The following is a 20,500-nucleotide window of genomic DNA, read 5'->3' as shown; positions in this document are numbered from 1 at the left end:
TTCACTTGCTATTTATTTTTTGTGGGATATGAGGAGAAATTTATAAAATACAATGGACCAATATATAATCAAAATTATCTACATGACAGGATATAACCATTAGTATGATAAATTATATTTAATTGATGAGTACCATTTTGCTGAAATAATTGCATCTCAGCTCCTGCCTGCTCTGGATAGTTTACTTCATGCTATTTTTGGACTATTCTTTGATTAAATTTTATTATAATAGCTAGAAAAGAGGGAAGAAGACACATGTGTGGCTGTGGCACTTCACTCAGCCTGAGAAAGTGTTTAACATCCAAATAGGACCAATTTTTCATTCCTCTAGAAGTCAGTTACTTAGAATGAGAAGGCTGAGATGTAGCCCCCAGGAAAACTGTTCACTCAAAGGAGAAGAAAAGAGATAGAGGAAAAGAAGGAAAAAAGGCTGAAGTTGCCAAAGAACCGGGAGGAAGAAAACTTAAAACACTTTGAGCCAAGAGGAATTAAGAGAATATAAAAACTTAGGTGTAAGGACCATTAATCAAATTGGACAATCTCATATTTGATGGTTGGGGCCATTTTTAGGGAGTCTGAGGCGGTGTCAGATTAGTAAAATAGGAAACTTAATGGCATCAAGGGGTGGGAATCCCTGAGACATACCTCTAATATAGTCTTAGAAGAGAGGGGATGCTAGGAAATCTAAATATTAGAGACCTAGGATCACTGGAGTGTGAGAGATCTCCATGCTGGAGTATAGGAAGGATCTTTACACAGAGATTTACAAGAAACTCTAGGGGAGAAAGGAGTAAAGAAGTGGGGGCCTCTGGAAAAAAAAAAAGGTACTTCTCCAGGAGATAGGGAGGGAACAACTTTGTACTAGTAGAGAGAAGGAAAAGCAATTTAAAATTAATCAAACCATTAACAAAAGTCTAGGACAGAAAGGGAAGATAAATAATAAAATGAGTGAAGAAAGTCTTATAAAGAAGATGCAGAAAATGAAAATTTAAAAATTTAGCATAATAGGATGAAAAAGACAGGGAAATTCTAATTTACTACTTGAGGCAGGGGAGAAAGATGGGAAGAATTAAGCTAGATAAGAACAAGACAGAAAAAGGAACTAATAGGCAAACTAAAATGGGAGGTAATTGGGAATGTGTAAAAAAGTGAAGAGGACTTTGATGATGAGGAAAAGCAAGGCAATTGGAATAGGGTTTCCTTAAAAATAGATGAAAGTAAAATATTTAAAAGAGATGTGTAGTACTATATTTTCAGAGATAGGACACTTTTAGTCAAGAGTAGGTGGAAGGCCCTGAGGGGACAGTATCACTTCTAGTCCCAAGACATTAGGGACCCTGAATGAACAATATTGTTTCTAGCCCCAAAGGAGGAGGGAACCTGGGAAACAGTATTAATTGCAATTGCAAGGGATCAGAGAGGCCTCTTCATGGGTGAGGATCAGTGTGCAGAGCAAGAGAACAGTGATCACATTTCTTCCACTTTGGAAGCACCCCAAAATTTCAAATTTCTAGAACTACTGAAAACAGTGTGAAAAAGTTTGAAACTTTAGAGGTTCCCCTCCACCCCCTGCTGAGAACATAGTTCACTATCAACAGAAATACAAAGGGTAGAAAGAAAGAACTTGAGCAAAAATGTTACTGTAATGAAAAGGGAAGATCAGGACACAAACTCAGAAGATGACTATGAAGGCAAAACAGCCATGAGATAAGCCTCAAAAATAAATGTGAATTTGACAAAAGTTTAACAAAAACAAGAATTCTTGGAGAAGCTTAAAAAACTTTTAAAATCAGAGTGGTAGAAGAAAAATTAGGGAGAAATAAAAGCAAAGGAAGAAAATTATAAGATTAAATAGTTTGGTAAAAGGAGGCACAAAATACTAAAAACACCTTAAAAACAAATTGGTCAAATAAAAAAGGAGAGGTGTAAAAGCTCACTGAAGAAAATAATTTAAAAAATTAGAATTGGGCAAGTAAAAGTAAATGACATAAAATCAAAAGAATGAAAGTAAAGGAAAATGTGAAATCTCTCATTGAAAAAACAGTTGACTTGGAAAGTAGATTGAAGAGAGGATACTGATTGGTCAAGATCCAGAAGGAAGAAGTAGAGCTAACTAAATCCCATAAAAAGGTCTGACCTGGCTTCTGTGTGTGTGTGTTCTCATTTAAGGAATTTGTGTAAGAACATCAGTTCTTACAAAAATGTAAAATCTTTCCTGCTTTCATCAGTGAATCAGTGGAGCTCTTGGTAAGATATTTTGTTTCTTAAAAATGGGGGTTCATTGGGGATGTAGACATTGAGTCAGGGGTCTCAAAACATCAAAACACAAGAAGATATGCATCCCGTTGATTATGGATTTCGATGTCCACATGGATTAGCCCCAGCATCGCCCACTCATAGACTCTCCAAGATCCTAAGATCATGAATCCAGGAAATCAGGAAGGGAAAAAAAAGGCAATTCTGTGCACAGACCAAGGGAGTGTGAGATTGGACAATCTCATATTTGGTAGTTGGGTCCGTTTTTAGGGAGTCTGAGGAGGTGTCAGATTAGTAAAATAGGAAATTTAATGGCATCAAGGAGTGGGAATCCCTGAGACATACCTCTAATATAGTCTTAGAAGAAAGGGGATGCTAGGAAATCTAAATATTAGAGACCTAGTATCACTGGAGTGTGAGAGATCTCCATGCTGGAGTATAGGAAGGATCTTTACACAGAGATTTACAAGAAACTCTAGGGGAGAAAGGAGTAAAGAAGTGGGGGCCTTAGGAAAAAAAAAGGTACTTCTCCAGGAGATAGGGAGGGAACAACTTTGTACTAGTAGACAGAAGGAAAAGCAATTTAAAAGCTTTGTGTGTGTATGTGTATATATATGTGTGTGTTTTGTCTTCTATATTTCTCAAAGTCGAATTTAAAAAGGAAAAGATCTGGCCATTTAGGACATAAAGTGTTTTTTTTTTATATCTCTGATTTGTCTGTTTGTCAATCATTTTTATTCAAACTAAACTGAATTTTTCTTATAAGTTTTCGAGCTTCTTTTCTTAGACTGAGAAATGGCCAGGGCTGCTTTGTGTGCATTTATGTCTAGCCCAGCCTCTCCAAAGAATGGTAAACTCCCTCAGAAACCTTCACCCCATACTCTGGAGGCAGCCTCAGTTTCTCCCCAGATAAATCCCTATATCCCCTGATTCCCCAGAGTCACAAAATTCTTCTCAGGGGTTTTTGGTCTCTATAAAAGGGTGTGAACTATCTCCATGTGGCTTGGGGAAATCTAGGGAAATCCATTTTACACTTTAAAGTATCTTTCCTCCTTATAATGAGCAGTCCATATGGGTTTAGCAAAGAGTACAAAATTTAGGGGGCGAAATAGGAACAATTGCCGTTTTGATCCCAGAGGCCTTGTAACTCCATCTCAGATCTCAAATAGTTTATTGCCATTTCAAAGATTTTTTTTTTTTTGAGAGGGAAAGGGAGTTTTCTCCCAAAAATGTGACCTAAATTTTTGTATTTAAATCGTATATGATATAAGATAGTATCTTTCCAAATTGTATATTGAGCAATTTGTAATATGAGTTTTGCTTTAAAATTTTGTCAGCTCTGCTGGATACATTGTATAAATTTTGTGAAATGTGGTCCAAAGTTTTTTAGATACTACCTATATTCTGTTTTTTTAAAAATAACCTTTTATTGACAGAACCTATGCCAGGGTAATTTTTTTACATTATCCCTTGCACTCACTTCTGTTCTGATTTTTCCCCTTCCTCCCTCCACCCCCTCCCCCAGATGTCAAACAGTCCTATACATGTTAAATAGGTTACAGTAGATCTTGGATACAATATATGTGTGCAGAACCGAACAGTTCTCTTGTTGCTCAGGGAGAATTGGATTTAGAAGGTATAAATAACCCGGGAGGAAGAACAAAAATGCAAGCAGTTTACATTCATTTCCTAGTGTTCTTTCTTTGGGTATAGCTGCTTCTGTCCATCCTTGATCAATTGAAACTAAGTTAGATCTTCTCTTTGTCGAAGAAATCCACTTCCATCAGAATACATCCTCATACAGTATTGTTGTTGAGGTATATAATGATCTCCTTGTTCTGCTCATTTTGCTCAGCATCAGTTCATGTAAGTCTCGCCAATCCTCTCTATATTCGTCCTGCTGGTCATTTCTTACAGAACAATAATATTCCATAACATTCATATACCGCAATTTACTCAACCATTCTCCAATTGATGGGCATCCATTCATTTTCCAGTTTCCAGCCACTACAAACAGGGCTGCCACAAACATTTTGGCACATACAGGTCCCTTTCCCTTCTTTAGTATCTCTTTGGGGGGGTATAAGCCCAGCAGAAACATTGCTGGATCAAAGGGTATGCACAGTTTGATAACTTTTTGAGTATAGTTCCAAATTATTCTCCAGAATGGCTGGATGTGTTCACAATTCCACCAACAATGTATCAGTGTCCCTGTTCCTGGGATGTTCCCACATCCCCTCTAACATTCTGCGTTATCTTTCCCTGTCATTCTAGCCAATCTGACAGGTATGTAGTGGTATCTCAGAGTTGTCTTAATTTGCATTTCTCTGATCAATAGTGCTTTGGAACACTCTTTCATATGAGTGGTAATAGTTTCAATTTCATCACCTGAAAATTGTCTGTTCATATCCTTTGACCATTTATCAATTGGAGAATGGCTTGATTTCTTATAAGAGTCAATTCTCTATATATTTTGGAAATGAGTCCTTTATTAGAACCTTTGACTGTAAAAATGTCTTCCCAGTTTATTGTTTCCCTTCTAATCTTGCCTGCATTAGTTTTGTTTGTACAAAAACTTTTCAATTTGATATAAAAATTTTCTATTTTGTACTACCTATATTCTGAATCTTAAGGTTTGTCTTGCTTTTTCTCGCTTTAACAAAGAAATTATAAAGAACTGAGTTTATAAAATTTCATAGAAAATTTTTGAAAAGGTGGTTTAAAAATAAGGAACAACAAAAGATTGCAAAAACAATTGTTAAGATTAAAAGGGCTATAAGAAGCTTGTATTGCAATTAATAGGACTCAGGTTAATGGGTTTGTGTTGGTGACAGCCTCAGGGTGAATCAGGCACCTTGAAGTGGAATCAGGCATTTGATCCTTTTTTGGCTTGTGTGAATTTGGAAACAAGAGGTAATTGAGTTTGAATGGAATATCTAGTTTGAATCTCACAAACTACTTTGTGTTAATTAATTTTAAAATAACTTTTTCAGTTTGTGTGGTGTGTGAAAATTAGAAACTTGACTCTTAAATTACATGAAATTCCTACACGTTTTTGTGATAGGTTATATTATAGCTATTTGACTGTCACTTATGATAATTGTGAGAACGTTAATTAAGTTACTTGGGCTTATTATCATAATATTGAAACCTAAAATTGACAATTACTATGTGTGTGGGGAAAAAGTCCACAGCAACTTTAAGGGTAGAAAAAGGGTGGTTTGGACAGGTGGGGGAAGCCAACTCAGCTCCTGCTCTGGGGTCCATTTCCCTAATTTGTAAACTTTTCAGGTTTGGAAAAAGCTTGGTTCTAGGTATAAAATTCCAATTTCTTCCTTTTTTATATTTCTAAAAAATTTTGATTAGAATTTTTGGTAGTTAATCTGAAATTTAGGATTGAAAATTTTATACTAGTTATTTTCATGATTTCACGTTTTTATTTTAGATCATTTGGTTTGGGAAGGTGAGGGTATAGTCCCACTCTCCCCACTGAGTGTGACTGCCCCTTAGCTTTGGTCTGAGCCCTTTTTCCTGGAAAACAAACCCACTCACTTGTGCTGACACTCCTCCCCCCCCCCGCCCTTTCTCTGCCCATGCCCTTTTAAATGAAATTCCTTAACAACTGCTTCTGTTGTTTAAAGGAATAGCTTATGTTTACATGGTGTTAATAACGGAATATTTGTTTTTAATTTTTCAAATCTGTGGTGGTTTAAAGTAGTCATTTGTGATGCTTTTTCAGAGTTTGTTAGCCATTGCAAGTTCTTTGAAAATGATCACTTCTACTAGTTTCCATCTCTTGAGCAAATTTAATACTTATTTAAGTGCATTATAGTCTCATTATTTAATGAATATGATAATAAATATGATCTATAGCTTTCTTTAAGTACTTAGAGCAGGATTTCAACTTGACAGTCCTGCATATGGCTATGACTGCTCCACAGATGCCTGGAATTGATAGTTTAGGATCTAAAACTTCTGATTAGTGGAACTTGCTATTGAAATGAAATCTCTTGAGACTATAACTGATACTCTTTTGAGTTTTGAATTTGGGAATGATTGATAAATTAAATCAATAATATTAAGTACTATTTGAGAGATATGATATCCTGAGTCTGGTCATAAGGTGGGATTGTTACTACATGATTGATTGTCAACTATGATAAGGTGGGATTGTTACTACATGGTTGGTTGTCAACTATGACTTACTATGTGGTCTTAGGCTGAAGCCTGAAGGACCAGTTTTGATGTAATTATAATCATACCCCTGCTTTTTCCTCTTAAAGCACATTTCTATAATGATAATAAATGGTCAGTAGAAGCCTAAATTAGCACAATTCAAATATGCAAGATTTTGCTGTTTTCAGTCTGAAATTATGTAGCCTATCTTAAATAAATGAGTATTTGACCAGGTAATCTATTTGTTGCTAGGTGTATATGTCTGTATGAAAAAAGGTCCTTAAAAGTTTCAAAATAATGTAAGAACAACTGTCTGTGGGACCTAACTTATTTTATTGATTATTGAAATTGAAGCTGAGACATCTTTATAGTTTAGAGAAGAGGATTTTAGTGTATTCAAGTTTTCTTAGAGGGATCTAACTTATGGAATATTTTGTTACATTAGTGGGAAAGTCAGTTTTATTTAAGTTTATTACTAATGTGGGAATAACATTTATTTGTATTGCGTGGCCTATAGCACAAACATGTTTTTTCATGAAAAACTTATTTGATATGAAAAGCTGCTGGCCAATCTATGTTGGCCTCTCCCAATTCATCCTACCACAGACCTTGCTTGCAATGGTTTTTTAAACCCTCAGGCCAGTTTCTATTCCTAGGGCCAAGCCAGTGGAAATTTCTCTAGGCCTAAACTAGGCTACATTTCCTTCAGTTTCTTGTGAAATCTATTTTCACTGGTCACAGGGAAAGAGAAACTATTAGGGCAGGATCTTCAGACTGATATTTTGTGCCCAAGTGACTCCTGAAAGTGCCATTAAACCTCCTCCTAAACCCTGTTCAGAAGAGGGACACTTGTCTAGGCAAAAAAAAAAAAAAAATACTGGCAGAGAGGCTTTACACATATGCCTCATGTAGAAAGTTGTGTTAATCTCTTGAGTTAATCTCTCTATCTTAATATCTGGCTTTTGACAGGTAAATGAAACCTGTTTAGGAAGGATTTTGTGAATACTTCTGTTATCCTGAGGGGATTCCCTCTATTTCAAATTTGCTTTTGGGTTATAATATAGCTTCTATTGGAAGAGATAATACCTAATTAACTACTTACAGGATCTTCAGGGAAGATAAAAATCCCCCTCCCAAGGATGAAGGCCCTGCTTTAGTGCTTGCTCTCCTTTTCTCTCCATTCTGTGGGTTCTGTCCATGGGGGATAGGAAAACTCTTTGGTTAGACTAGAACAAAGCTTGATCTTAACCTGTTGTCCTCTCTACCCAATGCCTGAGTCCTTTAGAACACTTTGGCATTATCTCTTATCCCCAAAATAAGAACCCTGGAGAGAAGTTACTTATTCCTTTCTGTGAGGGAATAAAACAGGCTTTACTAGTTGCTTATTTCATCTCTGGGAATCAATCAGTTTGTGTCTCATGGCAGGGAAGAAGATTCCAAATTCTAGGGATTGTAGTAGTATGCATACCAAATCTGGAATGTATCTGAGGGTTTTTCTCAGAGATGAACATACCTCAAGTAAATCTTGGGTGATGATGTGGAGGCAACTCACTTAAACCTGCTTTGCTTGGGAACTGAATGGGCACTTGTGCATCAACCCAGTTGGCTATTCCTTTCTTCCCCCCCCCCCCTGCATTTGATGAAGAATATAAGACTGAATTTGGAAGAATTAAGGATAGTGATTGATGAATTTAAGGCTAGAAATCTAGTTTTGGATTTGGGTCATTCCTACTCTGGTAGATAAATATTATTTGGTAAGTTATACCAGAGAGGCAGTAAAGGGAATAGCAGAGTTGTTAAAAATCGCTAGCATTTAACTCAGCATAAACAGCATGGGAAAAAAGAATGACACTGAAAGATGATTTCAAGATTCTTTTTTTTTTTTTTTTGATCATGACTTTTAGGTAGACCAGTAATTTTAAAATTATTGCTCCTGGATCTATTTTCCAGGTCAGTTGTTTTTCCAATGAGATATTTCACATTTTTCTGTTTTTTCATTTTTGCTTAATTATATCTTGATTTCTCATAAAGTCATTAGCTTCCATTTGCTTAATTCTATTTTAAGGAATTATTTCCCTCAGTAAGCTTTTGTACCTCTTTTCCCAATTAGTCAATTTTGCTTTTTGAGGCATTCTTCTCATTAGCTTTTTTTTTTTTTAAATTGCTTTTGCACCTCTCTCAATTCTTTCCCTAATTTTTCCTCTATTTTACTTGATTTTCAAAATCCCTTTCGAGCTCTTCTATAGCCTGAGACCAATTCTTATTTTTCTTGCAGGCTTTTGATATAGGAGCTTTGACTTTATCTTCTGAGTGGGTGTTTTGATCCTCCTTGTCACCAAAATTATTTTCAAAGGTCAAAAGCTTTTTTTGTTTTCTGCTCATTTCTCTAGCCATTTACTCTGTTTTTAACAATTGTTAAATTAAGACTCTTGTTTTCCAGGATGGAGGGTGCATTGTCCCAAACTTCAAGGATTTTGTGCAGCTGTTTTCAGAGATCCTTTTAGGAATTTGATCCTAAGCACTCACACTTTAGTTGTAAGATCTAGTATGCTATCTGGGGCTATGCCCGGAGTGCCCTGTATCTGGATGGCATATTGGACTCCAGCAGAACATATTGGACTCCAGACTTTTCTGCTGAACTGCTAAATTGCCCTTGATTGGAAAATATCTTACTCTTTCTTATCTTTTGGGGTATTCTGATGCTCAAAAATTTGTTTAGAGTCATTATTTAAAGAAATTTGGAGTGGTTTGGAGGAGAGATTGGGCAAGTTCCTGCCTTTACCATCTTAGTCTCCATGTCCTCAATAGAATGACTCTGGACAGGTTATTAGCAGGAAAATGAGGAATATGTGTTACAACTGGAGGTAGTTTCATTCCTAGTACAGCCCTGTCACAAAAATTAGCAGAGAATTCAGGGATTAATAATCCATTCTATGTAAGAAGATCTGTGCAGAGGTTAATAGACTTTTATTAAGTGGTATATAAAAAGGATTAGCCAAATTTGAGCAGCTAGAAAAAGGATGTGGAAACCAAATTGTTAAAAAAAAAAAGAGGGGAGAGATATTGAGAAATGAATGGGCATTTATTTGGTTTCTATAGTTATGAAAAAGGAGAAATGAAGCCTAAATTAGAAAATTGAAACCCACAAGGACATCAAAAAATAATTAGGATTGGAGTTTTAGATTTGAAGGGAGCACCCTGGATTTTGCCCTTCCCTTACTTGGGTAATCTTCCTTCATAGGAATGAAGAATGTAAACTCCTTGGAGGTACAGGGACTGGCTATGTGATAAGAATAAGAAAAGGGAGTTTCTCTCTTGGAAAAGGAAGGTGATCTACGGTATGAGCTCAACCAAAGGAAGAACTGTTCTATTCACATTTTGCTTAAAATTGGGTATATTACATATCTTATAAGGGAGAAAGGTAACCTGGAAAGGATCCCAATTGGTCAAGATTCAGAAGGAAGAAGTAAGGATTAACTAAACCCCATAAAAAAGTCTTGACCTGGCTTCTGTGTGTGTGTTTACATTCTATGGAATTGGGGTATAACAATTGCAAAATAAATCTTTTCTGAAATCATCAGTGAGTCAGTGGAGTTCTTAATAAGATATTTTGTTTCTTACATGGGCCAAGGAAATCCCCAAACCCATAAGAATGTGGTAGAAACCAAGTCAGCTTTGAATATGTTATAAATCAAATTTATTATATTGTTAATGCTTTTTAGATCCTGAGATACCATTTGAAAGGAATATACCTAAAAGAAAATCAAAAACAATTCATTTGCTACAATAATTGGCAACACTGTGATAAAAAACTGGAATAGGTAGTTATCCATTGAAGAGTGATTGAACAAATTGAATGAATGTAATGGAATATTACGGGTTACACAAAATGAAGAAAAAAATCAGTTTCATGTAAACTAGGACAGAACAGGAAAAGCCCAATTCAGAATAATATACATGACTACAATAATGTAAATGATCACAATACTAAAGGCAATTTAGATTACCTACACTGAATAATATTGGTTCCAAGGCACAGATGATGAATCATACCTCCCTCCTCAGGGGCAAGTCAGAGTTGAGAGAGAGAGTATTATGGATCTGATACCAATATTGCATTTAGTATTGTCACCTTATTTGCTTGGCTTTGATGAGATGTTTTTCTATTTTAGAGAGGAGATATCTATGGGGAGGTATGATGAGAAATGGCTATTGTGTAAAAAACTCAAGACATAAAATGTTTACTTCTATTTGTTCAGTTCAGCAAAACATTTCTACTTTTAGTTCTTGTAAATCTTCTCATGATATTTTATATTCATTTTCATTATTTTTTGCTGCTGTTACTGTTCAGTTTTAGTCATATTTGGCAATGGGACCCCATTTTAGAGTTTTCTTGGCAAAGATACTAGAATGGTTTGCCATTTCCTTCTCCAGTTCATTTTATAGATGAGGCAAAAAGAGTTGAATGACTTGATCAAAGTCACACAGCTATTAAGTGTCTGAGGCTCAGTTTGAACTCGGGAAGATTAGTCTTCCTGCCTTTCAGGCTATTATTCACTGAGTCACTTAGGTGCCCTTACATTATTTATTATTGTACAGTAATATTAATCTACATTATCACAAATTGTTTTGCTATTCCATGATAGATATGTATCTACTTTATTTCCATTTTTTTGTTACTATGAAATAATGCTGTTATATATAATTTAGTGTAAATGGAAACTCTTGGGAAATATGTCTTAAGTAGCAGGATATATGGGTCATAGTTATGGACATTTTAGTCACTTTCTTAGCATAATTCCAGATTGCATTCTTAATTAGTTAGACAGATTCACCAACAAGGAATGTATTAGTTTACCTAGCCTTTCTACAACACTCTTAAAAAGTTATTGAACAATGTAGAAGCTAGGCTAGAATCACACTTTATAAAACCTATAAAAAGAAATACAATGCATTATTTCTATTTTCTTCCCATTTCCCTGTTATATTGGTTCCCTATTATATATGTAGGTTTCTAATGATTTCTTGCCCTCAAGAAATAGCATATGGGATATTGCCAAAATGTGTGATTGGTGAAGGAGGTGAATAGATCAAATTACAATCTGAGTGATAAGAACTGGACATTGAGAGTACTCTAAAAATATAAAAAGACCTAGAGGAAGAATTTTGGTGCAGGATCTATGGAAGAGCACAATGATAAAATGATAAGAATAACACAGGATAAAAAGGCCAAGAAAGGTTTTGATATCTGAACTGCTAGGATTGCCTACGCTGTTGAGATTACATATCCATTGAAGTATTGATAAAAATATCGAATTCTCATAGCGGGAATGAATATGGCAATAATTTCTGACCGAAGGAACAAGATAATTAGTATGAATCTTTTCATTTTTGGATTGTTTTTATTCTTTATACCAAACCTCTGAGAATATAAATATTCAAATCAATGCCAGGGTACATTAAATTATTTGGGTACGTTTGGGCAAAACTATTTTAAATAGACATATGCAGTACAATGTATTTCATAGGGTCTTCCAAATCCCATACATCTGTATTTATATGGATGTGTATGTAATTATAATAATACAGATCCCTTTACCCATACATTTCAATTGTATACGTTTGAGTCTGATAATCATGTTTTTGAAAAAGTTCCTTAGTAGCTATGACTCAGAAAAAAAATAAATCACCCCTAAACCCCAAACTACATCATGGAGCAGCAGCCAGCCTATATTTGCTCTCCAATATTATTGTCACTCAGATGGTATAGGTCCAGTGAGAAAGAACTACTTAGCCAGCAGTCCAAAATGTTTTTGACTTCTATAAGGCTCCAAGCCACAAAGGTAATAGTAAACTTGTATAGAAAAGGGAGATTTTACCAAAATGTCAGGGTACTTACCCCACTGGAAGTCCAAATCAGTTTCCTTTCCAAAAAAAGCTAATGTAATACATATAAGTAAGTGCTTCAGAAGTTTTCTGTATCTGTGGTCTCCCATGAATACTTTGTCTTGGGTTTTGGGTTTTTTTTGATTGGTGAAAAAAAAGTCACATAATTGACATGTGTGGGTAAAGGGATCACAATAACCCTGAAAGCTAGATTCTGTTATTCCATTTTGCAGTTGAGAAAACTTAGACAAAGGTTAAATGATTTGCTCAGAAGGTTGCACAGCTAGTGTTTTAGTCCTTTGGCTGATCAGAATTGATCAGAATCCTAAAGTCTTTCAAAGCTGGTTTTCTCTTCTTCTCTGATCCCCCTCTCCCCTAGCTTTTTTTGTTTTTCTAACATTGTTATTATATACATTTTCCTCCTAATTCTGCTCACTTCATCAGTTCAAAAAGGTCTGTCTGATTTCCTCTAAAACCAATTCAATTTCCCATTTCAATTTGTATCATTCTCCTTATATCTGTTATTTCTATTTCTTTTACTGTTACAACCTTGTTTATATGAAGTTTTCAAATTACACCTAAAATCTGTTACAGCAGTTTAGAAATCAGAATAGTACAATAGGAGACTCTTGATACTCTCCTATTTAGATGCCAATGGCATTTCTTGGGCATGGAATATTTATATATAGTAAATGTACAGGAAGATGGTAGTCAGAATCCTAGGAACTCACCTGGAAGGGCATTTGTGTCTCTCCGTGTATTTCTGCACTAAGGCAATCATTAGGATTGCTCTTCTCCCTCCTGAAGAAAGGTGAAAAGGGAAACAGGTAAAGAAGAGAGAGTTGATCTGTTGGTTCTGTCTTGGAGGCTAGCATAGAATTGATTCTTCCATCCAGAATATGTCTTCCTAAGAAATCCAGCAATCAAATAATCTTGAAACATCCCCATTGCTGAAAACAATCAGACATGGTCCTTTGTACTTGTTAGGTGCCAATGAGGCCAATAAGAATAGATATCTATCTATTGAGGAATGACTGAATAACTTATGATGTATGAATGTAATGAAATAGTATTGTTGTATAAGATATAATGAGCAGGCTGATTTCAGAAAAGCCTAGAAAGATTTACATGAACTGATGCTGAGTGAAGTGAGCAGAACCAGGAGAACATTGTACATAGTAACAGCAAGATTGTGTGGTGATCAACTATCATAGACAGCTCTTCTCAGCATTATAATAATTTAAGACAAAGGACTCATGACAGAAAATGTCATCTGCATCCAGAGAAAGAGCTATGAAGACAATGCAGATTGAAGCATACTATTTTCACTTCTCCAGCTTTTTATCATTTTAGTTTTTTTTCCCTTATGGTTTTTTCCCTTTTCTCTCCCAACATGACTGATATGGAAATATGTTTAAAATGATTGTACAGGTGTAATCTATATTGGATTGCTTGCTTTTTGGGTGAGGGAGGAGGTAAAGGAGAGAGGAAGAAAAAATTTGGAATTTGAAATCTTACAAAAATTTATGTAGAAAACTATTTTTGCTTGTAATGTAAAAAATAAGATTAAAAAAACCAACCCCCCCCCCAAAAAAAAAAAAAAAACAAAACCTAGGATACCAATATCCTTTCTGGAGTGGTGCTTTCTGACCTCAGACAAAGCTTTCCATCCTTTAGGTTCAAATTGATTTGTTAAATTCTTTAATTGATCATCCACAAGAAGTAACCTAAAAACAGAGTTTTAAATTTAATCAACATAATAGATTAATTGTTGGATGAATGAATATGCTTTCAGAGCCATTAGTATCTGTGAGAACTCCTGGAGGCATGGGGTTTTGCTATATCTATATTTGATTCTGTTTGCTCTGAAGAAAGGGGACAAGAGGGCATTCCTAGAGGCAGAGTTGTGCCAATCTCATTGTGACTATTTCAGATTATGGCATTTTTTAATGATTTTTTTTAGGAAAATATTTTCATATAACTGGTTGGAATTCAGTTGAAATTAGGGACCATTTTTTTTTCACACTGTTCTCTATGCAGAATCTTTAGTTACTCTTTCAATCTTCTATTTTGAATTAAATTATTCTCTTCAAAGGCATTAACTCTCTCCTTCTTTTACTATTACGACCTTGTTTATATAGCTCAATTAATAATTTTCCCAAATTATGCCTGTAATATATTGTAGTAATTTAAAAATCATTATAATTTGGTAGGCATGTGAATGAGAAAACATTATATTTCAAATCATAAAGACTCAAATACTAAGAATATACTATGTGTTCTTATAAGTGACAAATATATGTAGTGAGAAGAGTACTTGCTGTTCTAGAACTTGAGATCTAGGTCCTGTTTCCAGTCATGCTTCTGATTCACCAAGAGACCATGAGTCACTGCATGATTAGGGGCAAATTAATTTCTTAAGAATTCAGTTTCCCACCACCTGTGAATTGAAGGGGTTGGAATAAAATTCTGTAAGGACCCCATTTGGATCTAAAATTATTTGTAATAGAATTATTTTTGCCAAAATGGCCCTCATCTTAAAACCATGGCATCATAGACAATTCTACAAAGCTATTTGGACCCTAATCAGAAATAGAAGTGGTTGCATTTAATAAGGGCTATCCTAGAGTTTACCTACCCCATCCCCAAAGTAAATCTGGTCAGGAAGTTTCTATGTTACATCCTTTGTCCCTGATGTATTCTCTTGCTTGGAGTGAATGCATTAAATTAAAATTAATAAACATATGCTAGTTGAGTCTTATAAACAGAATGCTATGCTAGGTCTGAGATACTTCATGTGTTTGTTGTTTAGTTGTTTTCTAGTTGTATTTGTTTTTTAATGACTTCTTTTGGGATTTTCTTGGCAAAAGATACTGGAATAAGTTATTTCCTTTTCTAGATTATTTTATAGATGAGAAAAATGAATCAAATAGGGGTAAGCAATTTGCCAAGGTCACATAATTGGTTAGTATCTGAAGTCAAATTTGAACTCTGGTTGTCCTGTCTGTGGGTCCAGTGCTCCATCCACTGTGCCACTTAGCTGCCCTCAGCTCTGAGATAGAGTGATGAGATAATTCCTATTCCTAGTTTATAATCTGTAATAGAATGTGACATAATAGAACAGTATATTCACAATACACATATGTACATGTCTATGTATGTATATACACATATTTTTTGCATCATCCAGATTATTGCAATATTTTCCTTTATGGTTTTCAGTCCTTCATATACACTTGTAATGGGCTGAGGTTTGAGTTGATGCACTGAGGTCCCAAGTCCGTGAGGCTAAATAGTAATTGGGCTATACCTAAATTGGGCTATAACCCTAACCCTAAATTTCCTATACAACACATCAGGACTTGCACGGAGAGTGGGCAGGGACCATTCTTTATCCAATCATGTATATTAATAGAGTGTAGCCCAATTACTATTTAGCCTCACGGACTTGGGACTTCAGTGCATCAACTTAAACCTCAGCCCATTACACACACTGATAATTATACCATTCAATTATTCAAGATCATTCATTTCTCCAACTTCATAATGAATACTAAAGTACAATTCTCAGACTGGCATTCAAAACCTTACATTCAAGTTAGCTGGGTAGTACAGCAGAGAGATTGCTGGGCTTCAAGAAAACCCAAGTGGAAATCCTGCCTTAGACATTTACTAGCTGTTTGATCCTGGGATAAGTAACTTAATTTCTGTAATGCCTCAATTTCCTCAACTGTAAAAAAGATGATAATACTAGCACTTTTCTCAGAGGGTTGTTGTGAGGATCAAATGAGATAATATTTTTAAGCATGGTGTCTTCAACATGGTGTGGACACTCAATGAATATTTATTTACTGTTTGTCTTATGCCAATATTATTAATGAAGAAGTCTAGCAATAATACTAACCCCTGATTGAATTTTAAAATAAAACAAGAAATACATGTGAGATGAAACAGAAATTTGTTTTCTGTTATTCAGTTGATCTAATTGCCTTTTGCTCTTTTCTTGCCAATTGGATTCAACTCCACTTGTTGTGCCACAGTTCTAATTGTCCCTCAATTAGGGAATTGGTCCTGCCTTGGTTTCCTTAATTGTTCTGCCTCAATCTCCTTACTTGTAACCCGCCCTCCCCCTCTGGTTCATGAAGACTGATATAATTCAGGGCCATTTGCTCTAAGGTATAAATTGTCAGTGTGTAAACTCAAAAAGGGGGACTCCAGACGTTGTGTCTGTAGTCAGACACTTTCTTAACTCCCAGCTTGTTAGAATTTATGGTCCTACCCCCCCAACCTGTCATACCCAAGTTGATGGTTCCTACCTAGAGACTCCTACTCACCAGAGTTTGGACTCCACTGCCCTGCCTTTGTTTAGCTACTGTGTATAAATATGTCATGGAGAACTCACATAGGCTGCTGGATGCTGGCTGGATGCTGCATTCTTGGAGATGCATGCCTTGAGACCAAACCATGGATTCATTTGGTCCCACTAAATCTCTCCCTTTAAATAAAATATTAAAAAAACCTCTCTAATCTCTATCTTGCCTTTGTTTCTCCAGCATTACACACTTTCTTAAAAATTAAAAAAAAACTCTTCATATCTCCTACAAATAAAAAATATGACCATTTTCCTGTCAGAACAACAAAATTGTATCAATAAATTTATTGTCTAGATATATTCTTTAATATGTACTTTCAAAGTAAAGTTTAGAGCAAAGTTTGGGATTGGATAAAGCTTTTATAACATCTTCCTGAAAAATGATGATTAAATTAATCTGTGAATCTTTCAGCACAATGAAAACATATGCCATGACATGTTTAGAAACAAGATTTTTATTTTATTTTATTTTTTACAGACAGGATCAGGACACCTTACCAACATAAAATAACTGTGCTGTCAGTACACAGAAGTTTAGCATTCCTTTGGTTTTCAACTGCAAATATTTAAGATTGAAAATGAGCATTCAAGTGAGAAATCCTAAATACAATCCATCATCTCTAGGAGCTCATGACTCATTTAATCTTGTTTACTACATAGGTACTTCTGTTTAGAAAAAGAGATGCTGTTCTTTGTTGCTGGTAAGTCTTTTGTTTGTTCAGTGCTCTAAAGAACTTTGTACTTTGGTTGCTGCGCTAGGCTTAATATTAGGCTGCTGGACAAGAATTAATGCTCACAGCACCACTGACCAGTGCTGCTTTACTGAAGCTTACTGGACGTTCATCAATCACGAAGTTTCGGATACAGCCAGAGAAGGGTCTACCCATGGTCAAGCTTGGTGTCAGAAGAGACTCTGCAAGGAACAAGAAGAGGAATTATTTCACCCCAGTCCCAGATGTTTTTGCACTGTGAAAAAAAATGTAATGTTTCAAGCAAGAGCATGGTGATTTGCATGTAAAAATAGTAGCTAATAATTGAATTAGATTGGGCAGAATCTGACTTCAGATCGTTAGAACCAAACAATAGAGAGACCCTGACAGTTCACTTGTGAAACACTAACTTTTAGGGAAAGTATATAACAATCTCATAAAGTCCTTAACTACTTGTAAGATTTAGATTTAAGAAAACTCAGTTAAATAACTAGTATTTTTTTGAGTAACTTTTCTTTGAAATATATAAAGTTTTGCTTTGATTTCTATGGTCAAATTTCTATTTGTGATTCAATTAATTCAGTTGTATCCAAGGTTCAAATGTTATTTGTATTATACAGTGACCTTGCTTCTCACTCAGAGATTAGTTTATGGAATCATCCTGTATGGTAAAAATCTCACATTATCAAAATTACTTTTTCAATATAGGATTGTCAAAATAGGTGTAGCTGGAAAGGAAGGAGGGTGGGAGCATGCTGGGCTTTATGATTGTTAATTTTCTATATGAGGATCAGTACTTCAGAAATAAGGGATTGATTTATGGTTTTGTCCATTGTCTAGATTTAAAAAGTGTTAATAATATAGATTACACTTAAAAGTGTGTGTGTATACATTTTCCCCCTAGAGAGCCTTGTTGTTAAACATTTACTAGTACACTCCTATATTGCTTTATAAACATTGTTTGAACTCAATAGGAGACAAGGTTTAGAGACTGAAATTATCACCAGAATTTGTCTTGTAACTGTTACAATGGCTAATTGTAGCCAAAGGCTACAAAGGCATTAATGACTGCTGCTGCTACTGTTTCGGCTGTTGCTCCTGCAGCTACTCCTCCTATGACAACTACTCCTACGATTACTACTATACTACTATTATTACCGCCACCACTATTATCACCACCACCACCACCACCAATATTAATTGGCATATGTATAGTGTTTTAGAGTTTGCAAAGTGCTTCACATGCATTTGAGCCACATGAAACCCCTGGGGTAGGAACTCTTGAATAGAAATCAGTATGTCTCAGAAAGTAGATAGAACTGAAATGACTATAAACAATTGAATGTTAATTTTATTTTTTTCTCTCACAGTCCCCAGCTAAACAACTAATAATCTGGAGAAAGAGGAGAAGTAGGATTTCTACTTGAATAAAAGAAAATAGAAATAAATAAAGGAAAATTAATGATCAAAGGAAAAATTTTTTGAAAGTTTCACGCATAAGTAATTCTTTTAGGAGGTAATCACAGAGCATGGCTTCAACTTTTTTTTATTAGTATTTCGCTTTTTCTAATTTTACATAGAAACAATTTTTAACACTCATTTAAAAAAAATTGAGTTTCAAATTTTCTCCCTTTCTCTTTCCCTAAATTAGTAAGCAATATGATAAAGGTCACATATGTGCAATTATGTAAAACATTTTCACATTAGTCATGTTGTGAAAGAAAAAAAGACCAAAAGGGGGGAAAACACCCATGCATCTTATTTTTTCAAAGAAGAAACAAGATACAGGCAAAATTCAAGTCAAGGAAATCAAAGTTAATATAGCAGGGAGTTTCTAATTGATGATAATTCTAGGAAGATCAGCTATTAGCTTTCCTATTCAAAGAAAAAAAAGATTATCTGTGATTTAGATTAAGATGAGATTGCAATATCCCACAAATTAAGATTAGAGGTCATACGAAAAAGTTTGTGGGAAGCAAGATCTCTAGAGGAAATAGCAGATTCATGTCCACCATCTCATGTTTATTATGGAGATTATACTAGCAGAATTAGATGTGGGGAGAAGAGCCAAAATTATTTAAATTATCTCCTTTTTACTTTTCTTTTTTTGGGAGGGGGCTAAGTATGAATTATGAGTATATGATGTGATTCCATCGTTAAAGTCTCAGCTGTGAATTTTCATGAGCCTCTTAGACTTTGTACAGTTCATTTCATCTTTACATCACTCATTTTGAGGTTGATTTTGAGTCTGTCACTGAATTTTGTTAATTTTTCTGTGTTTCTCTTTATATTATCTATTACCTCCAAGTCTTTGTGTTTTAGTCAGATTCTTAAATCTCATATAAAATATACATATTGATATGAACTTGAGCCTTTTTTCTCCCCAGAGGATGAGATTTTGGATGGTAAACAAAGAAAGTGAAAAATGACTTTCCTCTGAATTGGATACAGATGCCCAGATATCATAGGGACTTGTGTTTAAACTTATTTTATTTTTATCTTAATTAATAATCTTGAAGAGAGCTCACAGATCATGTTTATTAATTGCACAGGCATGATTAAATGAATTGGGAACATAGAAACAATGTAAGGCAAAGCACCTTTGAGAGATTAGAAACATTCAGAAAATTTAAATTCCATTTAGGTAAAGCTTATTCCTTTGTGTGTAGAGAAATAAAAATAGATAGGGTTTGGCATTGTTGATAAAAGATGGAAGATACTTAAACATTAGTAACTCAGAAAGGGGAATAGAAAATGGTCAGGACTACAAAAGGGACATCTTCATGCAATTGTTATAGGTTGACTAACAAAAATGAAGATACATAGCCAGAGAGATCATACTGCATGTAAGTGTGGGGAGAAATCCAATTCCTACTTAAAATTGCAATAGAATCACAAAATTCTAGAGCAGAAGGGGAAATAAGGAAACTTACAAAAAAGCTATGAAATCCACATGAAAGTGAATTGCTATAACTTGACATCTCTCTTCCAAATACTTCATCATCAAAAGTATGAAAATCAATTGCAGAATTAGAGAATACCAATGATAGAGTAAAAAGAGATGAAAAAAAACAACAACTCAGCACTTCATTGGCTAATT

The 20,500-nt window shown here is 34.8% G+C and overlaps 1 protein-coding gene across 2 annotated transcripts in view; it reads right to left on the bottom strand.

The window, feature by feature from the left end:
• Window positions 1–17,138: 17,138 nt before the first annotated feature.
• LAMA4 (laminin subunit alpha 4) overlaps window positions 17,139–20,500 on the bottom strand; it is a 170,702-nt gene continuing 167,340 nt past the window's right edge. For both annotated transcript variants that reach the window (XM_031964386.1, XM_031964387.1), the window contains exon 38: window positions 17,139–17,603. In XM_031964386.1, coding sequence (XP_031820246.1) covers window positions 17,458–17,603 — 146 coding nt within the window. In that variant the 3' untranslated portion in view covers window positions 17,139–17,457. The remainder of the gene's footprint in view (window positions 17,604–20,500) is intronic.

Source organism: Sarcophilus harrisii, chromosome 4 (assembly GCF_902635505.1).
Source record: "Sarcophilus harrisii chromosome 4, mSarHar1.11, whole genome shotgun sequence".
NCBI lineage: Eukaryota > Metazoa > Chordata > Mammalia > Dasyuromorphia > Dasyuridae > Sarcophilus > Sarcophilus harrisii.
The sequence above is the reverse complement of the archived record's forward strand: the minus strand, read 5'-3'. Positions and strand labels throughout refer to the sequence as shown.